General features: G+C 39.5%; 1 protein-coding gene across 1 annotated transcript in view; it reads left to right on the top strand.

Annotated features, from left to right (window-relative positions):
• LOC122814364 (zinc finger protein 208-like) overlaps positions 1-17,143 on the top strand; it is a 441,663-nt gene that overhangs the window by 131,365 nt on the left and 293,155 nt on the right. Inside the window, exon 7 of the mRNA XM_044086948.1 lies at positions 7,384-8,811. Within this exon, the coding sequence (XP_043942883.1) occupies positions 7,384-8,811 (1,428 nt within the window). The remainder of the gene's footprint in view (positions 1-7,383; positions 8,812-17,143) is intronic.

The following is a 17,143-nucleotide window of genomic DNA, read 5'->3' as shown; positions in this document are numbered from 1 at the left end:
ACATCCTTGTTATTTCCCTTATGTGGTATATCAACCTGTTCCCTACTAAACAATCCGAATTTCTAACTCATTAGTGGAATAATTTTTTGGATTTAATTATAGTACTGATAATGTTAATTATAATCCCATGCTACAAAACTCTCTTACATTGGTTTCTTTGAAAATGTTCTATGCTGGCCTTAAAACTACTTATAGAATGGATCATTCCAGGTCATGCCACAGTATGGATCTTTTGACAGGATATGCCTCTAAGAATATTATATATTTATATACATATAAATATGAAATATATACTTAAATTTATAAATTATATTACATATATTTTATTTATTTATTACATTACTATACTTGATCTTTTACTTTTTATTCCTTTACCTAAATATTTTTCTTGTAATCTTCCTGATATAAACAGTATTCTTTACACAGATGCCATCATCTTAACTAATTTATATTAGTCAGCATTCTGGAAATAACTTTACAGAAAGATTTTATTCAAATATTTAACCAGATCGATTTCAACAAGCACATTAGCAGTACTTGAAAAAACATAGTATTGTGTTTCAGCATTCTTCAAACGTTATGCAGCCTAACTCTGATAAAAAAAATAACTGACCCAAGGATTTCCCCACTGATGTGCACGGACCAAACCAACAACAATAACTGTAAAAATAAAAAAGGTCCAGCACAAAAAGGGTGATAACTTAAAACTCCTTTATAGGGGTTGCTCCAAAAGCAAACAGCATACCAGTTTCGGCAACAGCCTTCCTCAGTGCTTAATAACAGCAAAAATTAACAATCCCTTAAATAAAGAGCATTATTAGCATTCAAGAATAACATTGGTTGGTTAAGAAATCTATGACAACTCATTAAGGCCAGGTTTAAACAACCCCCCTCCCAGCCGAATAATCCAACCTGATTCTTTATTATTTAATAACGTGTGCCAACCAACTTTAGGAAAAACATTGGCCCTGGACCCTATCAATAACCGTAAATGTAAACCTGGCCATTTTGTGAATTAAGGAGTGCTTATATAAAGCGGTTTGTAGGTCTCCTGTTCCTGATCTCAATGAGGTGTTTGGAAATTCAAAGCCTCAATGATCTGGACACCTGTCCTACATAAAAATGCCGAACAGGAACAGGTAGCCAAATACACAATCCACTCAGTACTGCAATTGCCATAGCATAAAATGTTATAAATCTTTGGGGTGTTGGAACTAGTAAAATTCTTGGTTTTAAATATATGGGGGTATGCAGAACAGTGTTCACAGGGTACACAACCCCTAACCTTGTTCCCAAACAAAGTGGATTGTTGTAATGTGAGTGGGACCTTACGTTTATAATGACTGAAATAAGAGCCCAAAGTAGAAGCAGTTCTTACGAGTGCTGGTTGGCCACTACCTGAGTTTTGTCTTCCGAATTGAAGCTGAAGTCTTCTAAAAGCTAAGTACCCCATTGGGGATCCTTTTTTCTTGCTCTAACCGTTGTCAGAAAAAGTTAACAGTTGTATCGCCTGTGGAAGGCAAGTACCACACCGAGACTTTCATTCTTACTGTGTCACTTGCTTAGGACCAAACCATGGCATCCCTTCATGTCACCTTTATGCTTTGATAACACCAGAACTATACATTGTCGGGCCCTTATTGTAGCTAGATATTTTTGCTTACAGTCCTCGAATTCCAATATGGCTTCAGTAAGCCATCCGACAGCAGATCTTTTGAAAAAACATAAGAATAAAGACAGAGACAGACCACACAGGTCCAAACCTACAGATGATGCTTCCGTTAAGGTAGTCATCAGTTCTCCGGTCCTCAGTGAGGCACTTTTGCAGCCCCTGTTGCCCGATTCTGTGGATTTGCAGGACACTACCAAGGCCCTTTCAGAGTCCAGTATGCCACAAAACTCTTCTTCGACTAAAGATCCTGCGGTTGTCTCACCCTTGGATGGGTCCAAAGTTGCTGAGCAGGCACCAGCTTCTGAGGAAGTACTTTGCACTGATGATTCTCATTACAAAGCGACTATTTCTTTCACGTCTACCATTCTTTCAGAAACTACCGAGTTTCTAAGGCCCAGGGTACGAACCACACCCAAGAAACCCACGACCCAATCTCAGGCACCTGCTGCCTTGCCTCATTCTGAAAAGCTTAAAATGGTGGAAGACCTTATCATGCTGATCACAGGAAGCCAAGCTACCCCTTCCAAAAGGAAAAGAGATCTGTCCCCCATAGTTTTGTCTGAACAGGAGTCTGATGACTCTGATGCATCTGAATATGAAGACATGCAACCCCTCTCTGCTTATGAGGATTCTGATGCAGAGGAATCCATTCCTTCAGCCTCTCCACCCAAGGACTATTCCTTTGGGGAAACCCTTCATATCTTAAGGGAGCATTTCCAATGGGAGTGTCAGGACTACCCTCAGTCTAAAAAGAGACTCAGAAAATTCTTGGATCTTCCACAGCACAGACCCCTGGCCATTCCTCCTGTCCTGGATGTTGTTTTCTTGGAATCTAGTATGACTCCTGACACCCTCCCTCCTGCTCCCAGAAAACCTGACAGGTATTACAGGGTCCATGACTCACACAAATTTCTTTTCAAAAACCCTACTGATGACCCTGAGGTAATTTATCAAGGACCCAAAGGAATGAAAGCAACCTCTGATAAGAATCCCACCCCCTCAGATAGGGATGCCCGAGCATTAGACAGATGGGGTAAAAAAGTATACACCTCTGCTACTCTTGCTATCAGAGCACTAAATTGACAGTTCCGTATGCTAAAATTTCAGCAACATACCATGGAACTTCTCAAACAAAAAGTGTCTTCTTTTCCTGTTTGTGTAGAATCTAAAGAGTTACAAGAGTTAATGCATTCTGCAAGTCAAGTGACTAAACATACCTTACACTGTGGTTTTGACACCCTAGAAGCTTCTTGCAGGGCAGCAGTCACCAGTTCTGTCCTTAGAAGACATGCATGGCTTAAGGAACAGCCCTTGCCAGACCATGTTAAATCTAAATTATTGGATGCACCCTTGCACAATGACAACTTATTTGGCACCAAGGCAGAGGAGGTCTTAAAAAAGATGGAAGAAAAAGCTAAATCTATGCAGACAGTTAAGGATTTCCTACAGGTCCAGCCATCAAGGTTCAGCAGGCATTGCCCCTCCAAGCACTGGTCCTTTCCTGCTCCCACCAGGTCAGTTCTACCCAGACCCTGGGGAAGCAGACCCCCCAGACAACAGCCACAGGGAATGCAGAGATCAAAACAGTGGAATTCCTCCACTTCCAAACCATGGAGTTCTAAGCCACTCCCTCATGGTAAGAACTCACAATGATTCTCCTCCCCCACCCACTCTGTCTGCCCACCTACACTTACCCCTAGGGCAAAAACTCTCCTTTCATGCACGCACCGCGGCCACCATTACCAACGACTGCTGGGTCCTCAAGATAGTGTCCCAGGGATACAAATTTTCTTTCCACACTCTTCCAACCCCAAAAGGGTTCCCAGATCTACCTCCAAACCAGTGGGCAGAGGAAAAAAACAAGTCCTTTCCCTGCTCTCTATGAGGGCAATATAACACGTTCCTGCAGAACAGATAGGCCAAGGTTTCTACTCCAGACTATTTCTGGTACCCAAAATTCAAAATGCTCACCCTCTAGCAACTGCTACCCATGCTCTCCAAGGATGCTTGGCTAGACATCCTAGACCTAAAAAAGGCCTACCTCCACATCCCTATCAGGGAATCATGCAGCAAATATCTACATTTCAGGGCAGGATCCCTGCACTTTCAGTTCTCTGTGCTTCCCTTTGGCTTATCTACTGCTCCCAGAGTTTTCACAAAATGCCTGACTCCCACCATTGCCTTTTGCAAACAAAGGAATATCCAAATTTACCCATTCTTAGACTGTCTAATTCAGGCAGACAGTCAGGAAAAGCTGCTCAAGCACCTGGCCTTTGTAAAGTCTATACTGACCTCCCTGGGGTACACTATCAGTGAAAAGAAATCCAAACTAGTACCCACCCAAAGGATTATATTCCTGAGAGAAAGCCTGGACACAGCATCCCAGATGGCATTCCTTACACCAGAAAAGCAAACTTACCTAACAGCCTACTTCTCTCAGTTAGCCACCAGCTGCGAGCTCTGGGGTTCATGGCATCTTGCATTCTACTCATTCCATATACCAGACTGCATATGAGGAAACTTCATGGTACCTAAAAAGCCTTTGGTGTCAACACTCTCAAGACCTGGAAACTCTTATACCTGTAATTCCTTGCCTAAGGAAAGATTTTCTTTGGTGGGCAGCAGCATGCTCCCACAACAAGGGACTACCTTTCTCACCACCCCACCCCACCCCCACCATCCAGACCCTCACCACAGATGCATCAGACTATGCCGGGGGTGCTCACCTGGATGGCAGGTGCATACAGGGCCAGTGGAACCCACAGCAAATCCATCTGCACATCAACCAGAAAGAGATGTTAACTGTCCAGCACACATTGACAGCTTTCAGGCCCCTACTCTCCCCAGGGGCTCTCCTGATCAAAACAGACAACACCACTGTAATGTGGTATATCAACAAGCAGGGAGGGAGGGACTCACTCCTACCCTCTATGCAGGCTGGCCATGACCCTTTGGCACACAGCCTCTGCCATGCAACTCCACCTGTTAGCACAGTTTCTGCCAGGTTCTCTAAACTCTCTGGCAGACCACTTAAGCAGAAATCTTCTGGGCCCAGATGAGTGGCAGCAAGACAAAAGAACCGTCACCCTAATAACTCAAAAATGGGGCACCCCGAAGGTCGACCTCTTTGTCTCTCACACCAACCATCAGCCCATCAAGTTCTGCACCAGAGAACATCACTGCATGCCATGGAAAGTGGATGCCCTATCCTTCCCCTGGGTTAGTCTGTCTGTCTATGCATTTCCTCCACTACCTCTCATCACCAGTGTACTGCTCAAAATAAGAGACCCAGAGGGTGGGAGAATTCATGCATCCCCAATTGCAGGCCCTCAATTTGGCAGCCTGGCTTATTCCCTGATCACTGATCAATATGCCAACCTCAGTAAACAGGTTCTAGATGTTGTACATGAGGCCAGATACCCTGTCACTAAAAAGTCTTATGCTGACAAATGGAAAAGGCTCTGCACCTGGATTCAGGCCAGGGGAGCTGATACGGCACAGCTCTCCCTACCTCTCATCCTGGATTACCTAGCTGACCTGCTACACAGTGGTCTCTCCTTTTCCTCTATTAAAACTCATGCTTATGCTGTCTCTGCTCATTTCCACACTGAGCAGCCCCTTTTTCTCACACCCTCTGATCAAACAATTCCTAAGAGGGGCTAGCAACCTGAGGACACCCAGAAGAGCACCCACCCCAGCTTGGGACCGTAATCTTGTGTTGGAAAAGCTCACCCTGCCACCCTTTGAACCAGCATATTCAGCAGAACTAAAATTTCTCTCCTGGAAGACAGCTTTTGTTCTGGCCATCACTTCAGCCAAAAGAGTCTCCGAGCTACAAGAACTCATGGCTGTGGAGCCCTTTATCATCTTCCATGCCAACAGGGTTTTCCTCAGGACTAAATCATCCTTCATGCCCAAAGTGATGTCCAGTGTGGCTCTCAACCAATCCATTCATTTGCCCACCTTTTTTTCCTAACCCACAAAACAAGGGGGAAAGGATCCTGCACTCTCTAGATCTGAACAGTCAGCTCAGATTCTATCTATTTAGGGCTAAACCGTTCAGAAAGCCTGATCAATTACTGGTTAGCTTTGCTGCAGGGGCAGAGGGCAAAGCCATTTCCAAATGGATAGCACACTGCATTCATTTTTGTTACAAGCAACATGGAAAACCTCTCCCTAAGGGGGTCAGGACTCACTCCACCAGAGCAGCCTCCACCTCAGCTTTTGTCAGAGTCCCCACTAGGAACATCCTGGAGGCTGCCACCTGGACATCTGTTCACACTTTCACCAAGCATTACCACCTGCCTATCTTCTCCAAGTCCAGGGCAGGCTTTGCCACTGCAGTCTTACAAGGCATCCTAGCCAGCCCCTAGTCTCCTTGACTGCCTTTGCCTTTTTTTTTTTCTTAGCTTTGGGAATCAACCCAAATGTGATGACTGCAACAGTGAAACACGAGGAACATAGGGCAGTTGTGTACACTTACCATAAATGTAGATGTTCGAGTGTATTTACTGTTGCAGTCCTGGTTTCCCTCCATCCATCCCCCACTTTTTTCTCTCTCTACTTACAAGGAACATTTTGTTATTTACTTTCTACTGATAGGGTTCTTCCACCATAACCTGGCTCCCACTTGGGGGTATCCTGACAGTTAGGGCAAGAAAAACTGATATAATGGCGTTGGTTGCCTTATTTTATACTGCTGACGACCTGACATCAGTCCTGAAGTGACGGCAACTGACGTAGAAATAGTAAGCCTCTGGTATTCAGACCGGCCGAGGGCTACCCTGGCAGGGATAATCCAAATGTGATGACTGCAACCGTGAATACACTCGAACATCTACATTTATGGTAAGTGTACAGAGCTCTACTTTTTGAATAACACCAGCTTTAGCAAATTAATACCATACGTAAAGCAAGTAAAATTTATTATTTTTTTTGTATTTGTATTTTGTTTTCCAGATGACTCACTCAGCCTGGGAACGGTGGTTAAGTGACTTGCTGAGAATCAAAAAGTTAGGCAGTGGACCTTTAGGAAATCAAACCTTGCACCCACAGGAAACCTCTCATTATGTGCATAAAATGTGCTCATTAGAGGGTTACCATGGGTAGGAAAGATGCTATATGTTTGTATCTGTAGTAGGTATTATTGGAGAGTTATGCAGCAACAAAAGGAAGACAGAAAGTGCGAGTGCACAGAGTTTGTTTTATACTTAGTTAAAGAGATTACATACAGCTAGCTGGGAAGAATAGTTTAGCAGAAAGTTAGTTACTCAAGGAGAGACTGGGGTAGTAACAGAACAGAGTATGAAGTAGGTCTCATATTAGCTAAAACAGTCAATATGGGAAGTTATCAGTAAAAAAGGAAGATGGCTGAGAGAGAAAGAAGAGTGACCAGGGAGAAGAAAAATAAAAAGGCGGGAACATGGCAGTATTACAACATTGTGAGGTAACAATTAACTTGCTTTTAGGTTGGCTGAGAGGAACATACGTGAATGAAGTAAACTATATATTTACTCATGGATATCCATGGTTTAGAAATGTCAAGTCATATATCCTAAGGCTTATTTTAGTACTAGTCTTAATAACACTACTGAAAGAAAACAAATCCAGAACATGTAAATGACTAAACAATAAGCAAACTGTGTTGAGATGAAAATATCTGATGTTTGTTTCATCACTGTAGTTAAATTTTAAAATGTTGCTTTTTTTAGGTATTGGAGACAGTGAGTGCAGCATGAGCTGTAGGCAGAGGCCATCACCTGGGGCACCTCTGTTATACCACCCAACAGGAAACCTGCAGCAATGTACTCAGTCTGTGAAGAGCTATGACAAGCTGAAGCTCACTCCTATATCACAGATTCATTATGGATGTAACACCGGCAGGAACACTGAATGTGAAACAACTTGTACGGTGCAGAAATGTCCGTTAATACATCAGAAAGCTTCCAAAGGGAAGGAACAACATAAATGTGCTGACTGTGGTAAGTTTTTTATGTATCGACGTTCTCTAATACATCACCAAGTTATTCACACGGGAGAGAAGCCACATCAGTGTACTGAATGCAGTAAAAGCTTCGCATTTCGCAGTAGTCTTCGACGGCACCATGCCATTCACACAGGAGAGAAGCCATATAAATGTACTGAATGCAGTAAGTGCTTTATACAGAAGAGACACCTAATGTGCCATCTCAATTCTCACACCGGGAATAAACCATACAAATGTAGTGAATGCAGTAAGAGCTTCAAACATAGCAGTAGTTTCCTACAGCATCTAGATGTTCACACAGGAGTGAAACGATATAAATGTACTGAGTGCAGTAAGAGCTTCACATGTCTTGGTAACCTACGCAAGCATAAAGTCATTCACACAGGAGAGAGGCCATATAAATGTGCTGAATGCGGTAAGTGTTTTGCACAAAAACAAAAGCTAGAACACCACCTGAACTGCCACACAGGGAATAAACCATATAAATGTGCTGAATGTGGTAAGGCCTTTGCACATCCAAGTAGTGTTAAACACCATGAGGCCATTCACTTAGGAGAGAAACGATACAAATGTTCTGAATGCAGTAAGAGCTTCCTCCGTCTTCGTCACCTTCTACAGCATCAGGCTATTCATACAGGCGTGAAGCCATTTAAATGTGTTGAATGCAATAAGTGCTTTGCACAAAAACATCACCTACTAAAACATCAAAAGACTCACAAAGGCGAAAAACCATATAAATGTGATGAATGTGGTAAGTGCTTTACAGAAAAGATAAACCTAAAATACCATCAGATCTCACACACAGAGAACACACCATATAAATGTGCAGAGTGCAGTAAATATTTCAGTTCTCGACGTAGTCTTCAACGGCATTGTGCCACTCACACACATGAGAAACCTCATAAATGTACTGAATGCAGTAAGGCCTTCATGTATCTCAGTACACTTAAACAGCATCAAGCCATTCACTCACAAGAGAAAACATACAAATGTACTGAATGTGATAAGAGCTTCACAGCTCTCTGTCATCTTCAGCGGCATCATGTCATTCACACCGGGCAGAAACCATACAAATGTTCTGAATGTGGTAAGTGTTTTACATGCAAGCAATACCTAAAATATCATCAGCTTTCACACAGGGAGCACAGCATATAAATGTGCTGAATACAGTATGCATTTAATATGTCTTAGTGTCTTCAGCGGCATCATGTCATTTGCACAGGATCTAATGGAAAGATGAAATCAGCAAGAAAAGGAGAGTAATATTGCTAGACGTGAACTCGTCCAAAGGCCTTGGTGAGCACTTTCACATGGTGGACCCTGTTTATACAGAGTCAACCAACATGATACTGATGTGTATTGACTGTTCATTATATATCTTGGAGACAGACGTTAAAAATAGAAAACACTGAGATGCATAGGTCCTAGGATAAAAAAAGGTCCTACCCTTGACATATAAACTTGTTCCAGGACTGAAAAAAAAAATCAGCAGTAATAAAACAACCCTGTCATAGTGCTTGGCCAAGCTAGACGTGGCCCCCTATGTGGTAGAAGTAAACTACAGTCCACAAAAAGCAAACAAAAAACTGACAGGCCAAGCAAGAGTTATAGAAACAATAAAGTGGAGTGCTGAGAGTAAGAAAGAGGTTATACAGTTGAAGCGGTACAAATTTCATGAGCTTTAAACATACCCTGACTTAGGAATAAGTTCATTCCTGTGATAGTGTTAGAAATCCTAAGCACTTGGAGAAATTTAAAAATGAGAGAACGTACTAGCAAAATGAAGTTAAAATAAATTAAATTAAATAATGGGTTAAATGAAGGGCTAGTACGGACATTCTGACACAGGTAATATCACAGCATGATGATCCAATGAATCCTTAAGATGCTGAACATGAAACAGAACACTTGTATTTATGCCACAAAGTGCGGTTCTGAAGCCTTCTGAATGAGGCATGCTTAAAATTCCAGACAAGATTGTACAAAAAGGGAAGGCTCAGGAAACAGAGCAAAGAAGAAAATGATCTGATGGAAGATCTGCTTGATGTAATAGAAACGGAGACATAATTTCATAAATAAGAGAAATAGATTATAGAAAGTGAAAAGGACCCCCCAAACTACTGGCAGGCTGATAAAACAGATAAACACAGTAGTTGAGAGATTCATGTGATGAACCAGAAGTAAGTCAACTATACTACAGTGCAGTTAAACTCCTAGATAATGTGATACTTTAAAAATGCAGAGTAACAAACAAATGGAGAACAAGTTAAATGCCACCATGGGTACTTGAAAAAGAGAGAGCTATAAATCAGCTAAGTTGAGATGCATCATTCTTAGAAGAATATAGAATAGGGAATAGGTCTTCAAAAATTCTAAGACAGATTTGTGTGGTAAACACAACATTATGGAAGATCATGATTACCCTACACCATTTATTCTAATAATAAACTAAAAATATCACCTCAAGGAGAATAAATGTAGAAGGAATAAAGAAAAAGAAGAGTATAAGACAAGCAATTCATTAACATCTCTAATAGTTTTATAGAGAATTGGAAAAAGTAGAAATCAATTAATTTTTGGCGACATAATTATGAATAGAGTGATGAACATAAAGATGCTGAATGGATAGAAGATTTTAAAGGATAGAAGATATTAATGCCTTAATACAGTGGATATGAAAACGAATTAAGTTACGGTTAGAAAAGCTACGACAAATTTAAGAAGGGCTCCTAAATGGGGGGACCCTTCAGATTCAGTACCGTCATTGTTTTTGAGAAATGATTTAGCCCAGAGTAAAAATTATTTGTATGCACATCTCAAATGGATGCATAGCTAACAAGTGAAAACATAAATGTAGTCCTCATCAGTGAAACTGCAAACCATCCTATGAGCTATAGACCAATAACTTGCCATCTAACTGTACACAAATTGTACACCAGAACTGATGTAGAAAGAGTTTATAGTCGCTTAGAAAAAATTCAGTTATGGCAGTACAGCAGAAAGGTAATAGGAGAAAATCAAATGAATCATAGGATAATCTGTTGTTAAATAAAGCCAAAACAGAGAGCTGTAAAAAGGACAGAACCTAAATACACCATATATAGATTACAAAAAATGCCTGACAGCATTGCACATTCATGAGTATGTAGTGCTTACACAAGTGATTACTACGCTAATGCCCTTAATAGGCCTTTTTAAGCCTAGCTATGTTTTCCTATTTGTAAATAACATATACCCCACACTGACAAATCTTATAGTAGCTGCCATGAAACAATGGCAAAACACTTTGCAACAGAGTATTAATAAAGGGCAAATTATTATTCCAGGGTTAAAAATTCAGAGAGGGGTATTTCAGAGTGTTTTGCCTTTCCTTTAACCTGTTGAGTAGTTTACTTAACAGTCAAGGTGAATGCTACAGTTTAACTTCTGGAAGCTAAGCTTGATCAATGCCATCTCATCTACATTTCTGGATGTTTACATAGCTCATTGTACAAAGCACCTTAAAGGAAAACTACAAATGGTTAAATCTTTTTCAGCTTATATAAGAGTAGCACTTGGTCTTGATATATGTACAGAATCAGCATTTATAGAAGAAAAACAGAAGCATCAAGAATGTGATATAAAATAACTTGAATAAAGAGGAGTGTATAACTACTTGGAAGTAGATGAAGAGTCAGAAATAAAACATAAATAAATGAGATCAACCGTTTAACAAGGACTAGTTTAGAAGTCTTAAGCTAATACCTAGACATTTAAGGTGAAGCTCAAGCTAGAAGTTATCATTCTTTACAGTTGTTTTCTGTCTGACTCTAAAACTTATTGGATCAGTTAAACAAGAAGATATATAAAAATGGGTGCATAACAAGATATGTATCACCCAGTATGAAGAAGGTTTATGGGCCTCCTAGAAGCTTACTGTGTGTATCTCTGTAGTTGTGGGATTGCCTGTCCATTTGTTGATGTCATCAGATCCAGTTGTAGTAAAAGTTCTGAGCCATGATGAAAATAAGTTTAAGATGACATATTTTCTCAAATTAACAGAAACAGTTCAGAAAGGTGTGGAAATGGAAATCAAACCAGAAGTGGACATAAATTAGACAGCACCACAAAGTGCCAACAAGCAAAATAAGTAATATAAAGAACATGACCAGAAGAAAAAGAAAGAGAAGTGGAACGTTCACAATTATAGTAGCAGCAACAACATGTCGATCAGATCTGACAAATGAATAGCTAAAGGGAGAAAGTGAGCGATAAATGTAAACCAAAAGATGAAAGGTTAATAATGGCAGATCAAGATTCCAGACTATGTAACTGTTGGTTTAGAAAGTCGATAGAAAATAGTAGATACAGAGAAATGCAGGTTCTGTGGTACAGAACAAGTAGTAGATAAAGAGAAATGCAGGTTCTGTGGTACAGAACAAGGAACAGTTACACATCTTGTTACTAGATGTGGCATAGTCATAGCTAGGGTCTGTATACTGAAAAGAACAATAATGTCATAAGATTGTTACATTGGGAGTTGAGTAAATAGTACAACATGCAGGTAGATGAGAAGCATTAGAAACCTGGACCACAAAGAATTTCTGAAAATGAAAATGCGCCAATCATATGGGATTATCCAATAACAACAGTTAAGTAGAAGTAAGAAAATCAGTAGGCAAAGCAAAATGACAAAAATGTCATTTATCATTGAAGTAGATACCTCCACCTATCGAATATAGTGTACGTTGTACTGGGAGACACAAAGTCATAAAATACCATTCCAAGTACTCAGAAGAGCACTTTTTTTTTCTCAATTTTTTTTTTATTTTCAATTAAAATAACTTTTACATAATATTTTTAAATATCATTTTAAACAAATATATACAATATTTACAACAGCCTGAGTTTCAATTATATACACTGTATGTTATTAAATATAGAATTAACAGATTAGTTATCAGAGATACAATACTGATTATTGCAGAGTGTCCAACAAATATATAACTTTCTTCCAAGGATTATTTACCAATGGCCTAGGATAGATTCATAGTTCTTTGATTTTTATTTCCACCAATGCAGTTGTCTTCAGTAAAGTGTAGAATTCTTCCAAGGTCGGGAGTGTATTTGAAGAGAAAAGCACTTTTGGCAAACATCAGAGACTGAGCAAATACTGTTTTTGTGAATTCTAATTATGGAAGCCATTCCTGTCATAGTATTAGAAACCCTAAACACTTGGATAAATTGAAGAAAAGTGGGAAATAGTCTATAGTCATTTAGATAAAAATGCAGTTATGTCAGTTGAGCAAAAAGATTATAAAAATATTATTTGATACAGCAGGTCATCTTTTACTAAATAAAGGCAATACAGAGCTGCTAAAAGGGTGAGCAAGTAAGCATGGCATAAACTGATTACAAAAAATATTGATAACATTCCACTTTCCTGAATTCTATCAGATTTATATTTTCTACATCACACTTAAATAACTTCCATTCCAATTAATCCAAAAAAGTGACAGACTACTTTACAATGAGGCCTTGAAAAAGAAATTGCTAATAGTTCAAGTATTTGACTGTAATGAAGGATCTTTCAAGGTGATTCTGTATCATCCTTTCCTTTAAGGTATATGCTTAACAGATTAGTTGATTGATACGGCTTTAATTCAGGAAAGGAAACTGGTCAAATTGCATTCCTCCTCACTTTTTCTCAATGCCTTAAAAGTGTCTAGTTCATCTAACAAATGGTTGAAAGTTCAGCTGTGAGTGGTACCGGTTACAACTTTCTCGGGTATCGAGAGAATGAAATGTGACCTTGATATGTACATAAAAGCAGCATTTCCAGCTAGAAAATTGAATACACAAGAAAATACCAACCTATGGAAAGGTTTTGATAGAAAATAACAAGGGCAAGATAAAGCACATAAATATCTGAGAGAAAAAGAAAGATCATTATTGCAGCATGAGGAAGTGAGAACATACCTCAGTAAGGAACAATCTAGAAAACTGAAACTAATGCTGAAAACTTCTTTAATGTATGAAAAAAATACAAACTGGCTTGTCCTTCTGGTTTGTTTGTAGCATCGGTGCAACATACTGATCCAAAAAGTGCTGTGTCAGTAGATTAGGATATATCTTTTCAGGTGGTCCAAAACTGGGACATAAAAGGTGTAGCCAAAAGTATGAAACTGGTTATGGATTGTGGCAGTGTATAGAACTTAAATCCTGCATAAATAACTACCAAGCCCCCCATCACACAAGCACACAAAACCATGGGGCATTCCTTTACTGTTAATTTAAAAGTAATGACAAAACTGTCAGAGAAACCTCAAACTATAAGGAGTGAAATAAAAAAAATCACAGTGTACTTCAAAACAACAATATAAAGTGTACCTGTTACTGACCATTTAGCATTGACATGTTTAAACAAGCAGGTGTTGATGACAAATATTGGTTTGTGGTGTATTTACTCTGTAAATTTTATGTGAAGTGTTATCAGATGATGAAGGAGATGGATTAATATCATTTGCACATAAGGCTATAAATGTGTCTGAATTAATACAGTTTTTGTTGTAAATTAGATGGAATAAACTAGTTTGCACATAGTGGTGTGTGTTTAATATTTTTTTTAATAGTTTGTGATTTCTCTCATGCTATTTTCTTGATAAATAACATCCCATCTCTATTGTGTTGTTTCTGTGAATAGGGGAAATATGGAAAGGTTAAGCACTAGCATTGCAGTAGTAGCACTACATTTCTTTTATTTCAACAATTATAATTGAACTGTGTTTCTCAAGAAGCAGTGTGTGTGTGTGTGTGTGTGTGTGTCTGTGTGTGTGTGTGTGTGTGTGTGTGTACGTGCGCTTGTGAGTGCATGCAGATGTATAAAGAGAAAAATGAATAGTAAGATTGTATGTGATTGTCTTATAATTGCAATCTGGAACATATGTCATGCGTATTGTAAAAAAAAAAAAATAATGTAATTTCAGTAGAGAGAGCTCGATTCTAAAACACCTACTCTCAGTGTAAGTGACCACTTGCACTGAGATTAGGTCTTCTGGAATCTGGCCGTTGATATAAGCTTATTTAAAGTAGACCTTACACTGAAGTAAAGTGAAGCCGCTTACACTGAGAACAAGTCTTTTGGAATCGGGGTAGACTTACAATGAAAGCAATTTTTTTTACTCTAGCTCATGCTGTAGTTCATGTGGTACAATGCTTAATTCCCTTAGCCCTCATTTGCCTATTCTATGACCTTCAGCAAGTCTCTTAATCAGGCATTGTTTCTGGATCATCTCTGAAAAGGGACAGTATGCCCAGTGGACCTAACAAATGTCCATTGCCACTTGGACAAAACACTGATATAAAGTAATATTACTAACTGATTGAAATAAAAAAGTATGTCAGTGTGTTGTAATGGTAATATTCATCAGTTCAAGACACTGAACTTTAAGTAATACAGATTTGTGGATTAAACAAATCAGTACCCTTCCTCTATGTATCCCACTAGTATGTGAAGAAGGCAGCAATATACCCCGAATACTCAGCAGGCTGTAATAACAGTCCTGCTAATGCTGTCTGAAGTTCTGTTTGCATGTAGAGGCTGTCATATCACCTGCATTTTGTAAGTTTCACTGAGAAAGTAGTGCTTCTGCGGGGGGGGAATGGGATGTGTACTAGGGATGAGTTGTGGTGGACATTTGGCCTACAGCTGTCCCAAATAAAAAGTAGCTAGCTTGTGTTTCTTGTTTTTTTTTCCTACTTAAAATTGCTGAATTTCCATTGTGTGGCTCCAGAATTATAATTTCTCTAAAAAATAAAGAATAAAAAATATTCAGCAGACTCATCTGAACTTGTTTTGAAACAGCCTAGCATATATTAGTTTGCCCTGTAGAGACATTTTACTGGTTGCCGCTTCAAATGCTACATGAAGCTCAGGCTGTATCAAATGACTGGTGTCTGAAACAGCCTTAGTTAAAAGCGTATGCACTTGCAAATGGAAGATATTGTTCTGTGAGTGTGGGAGAATACTTTTTGTTAATTATGGAAGTGTTTAATTATAGTCTTCTGTCAGCAACATAGTGAATCATTGTGTGTGTGTGTGTGTGTGTGTGTGTGTGTGTGTGTGTGTGTGTGTGTGTGTGTGTGTGTGTGTGTGTGTGTGTGTGTGTGCGTGAGTGTATAGAAGTATGTGGAGAATGCTGTTGGTTGATATGCATATGCCAGAGAACACTGAGCTGAAATGTGTTACTCTGGTCATTATTTATGCTTAATTCATTCATTTGATCACACTCAGATATCTGAGGTGTGCAAAGTCAGTAAAGTGCCTGCATTGGATGGGTATGGAGGTACTTTGTGAATGAAAGTATTTGACCCGAACTGTTTACATTGATCTGGCTTCATAAGGCAAGTATGAGTATGAGTAAAACAAGATGAAACACATTACTGTGGCTGTTACTATTTATTTGATTGCATAAATACATTAAAATAAGTATGCAGTACTTGCAAACAATATGATTTTTTACAGGAAAAGTTAACAGTGTTATAGTGGCATGTCAAGAGCTTTAAATAGCTCTTACAAGCTGCACAACAGATCATATAGTAACAGGTAAAACTTGTTACCTACTTTCACATCTAACTTCTCAAGTGCACACTGCAGTGTTTAGGATAAACCATTTTTTTTCATCTTACCTTTAGCATCCCTGTGACTAGCACTTGCTCTAATACCTGCTGGAAAGCACTAGGAAGCCTTAAACTGATACAAGCACTCAACTTTCCTTGTTAATGAGGAGAAATTAATCATAGGCACTAAACAGCCTATAATTCCAAAGTACCTTGCTAAGGTAAGGGAAAACAGCTCCTGTACTTTACAAAAGAATCACCAAACCAGGCATTTCCAAGGGTCAGCTTCTGGTGATTTCTCCTGTCCACCTGGTGAATCTGGGCATACTGGGGCAATGCAGCAGTTGCCTCATGTACACAGACAACCCTCTCCTCCTACCACCCAACACTACAACCTGTGAGAGATGCACTTACATAGCCACACTGGAAGCAAAGCTCTTTCCACCCAAGATTGTGCTAGACAATCAAGAGGAGAAGGTTAACACCTGCACTACACCTCAACCAACACATAGCCTTTCTAAACCCACACCACCAACACCCACACATACCAACACTAAATCCACATATGCGGAGGCCCTTAACTGTAACCTACCCAAGCAACAAGGACCTCCAAAGCTGAAACACAAACAAACACCAATCACAATCAAAGTATCACATAGTTCACAACACCAGTGTGCCACCCAGCAACAGCTCCTAAGGCAAGACAATGTACCTAACACTTTAGTCATAGGTGACTCTGTAGTCAGGCACACTGATGTCCCATTCACCAGGCTGAACAAGGAGAAAATTACAGTCAGCTGCCTGTCGGGTGCCAGGATCTGCCACATAACGCATGCACTCAAGTCACTCCACAACAAGTGCAAATATGACTCTGTCATTGTCCATGC

Source organism: Protopterus annectens, chromosome 10.part0, assembly GCF_019279795.1.
Source record: "Protopterus annectens isolate FY-2018-M chromosome 10.part0, PAN1.0, whole genome shotgun sequence".
Lineage (NCBI taxonomy): Eukaryota > Metazoa > Chordata > Ceratodontiformes > Protopteridae > Protopterus > Protopterus annectens.
This window is presented reverse-complemented; position numbering and strand designations above follow the sequence as displayed.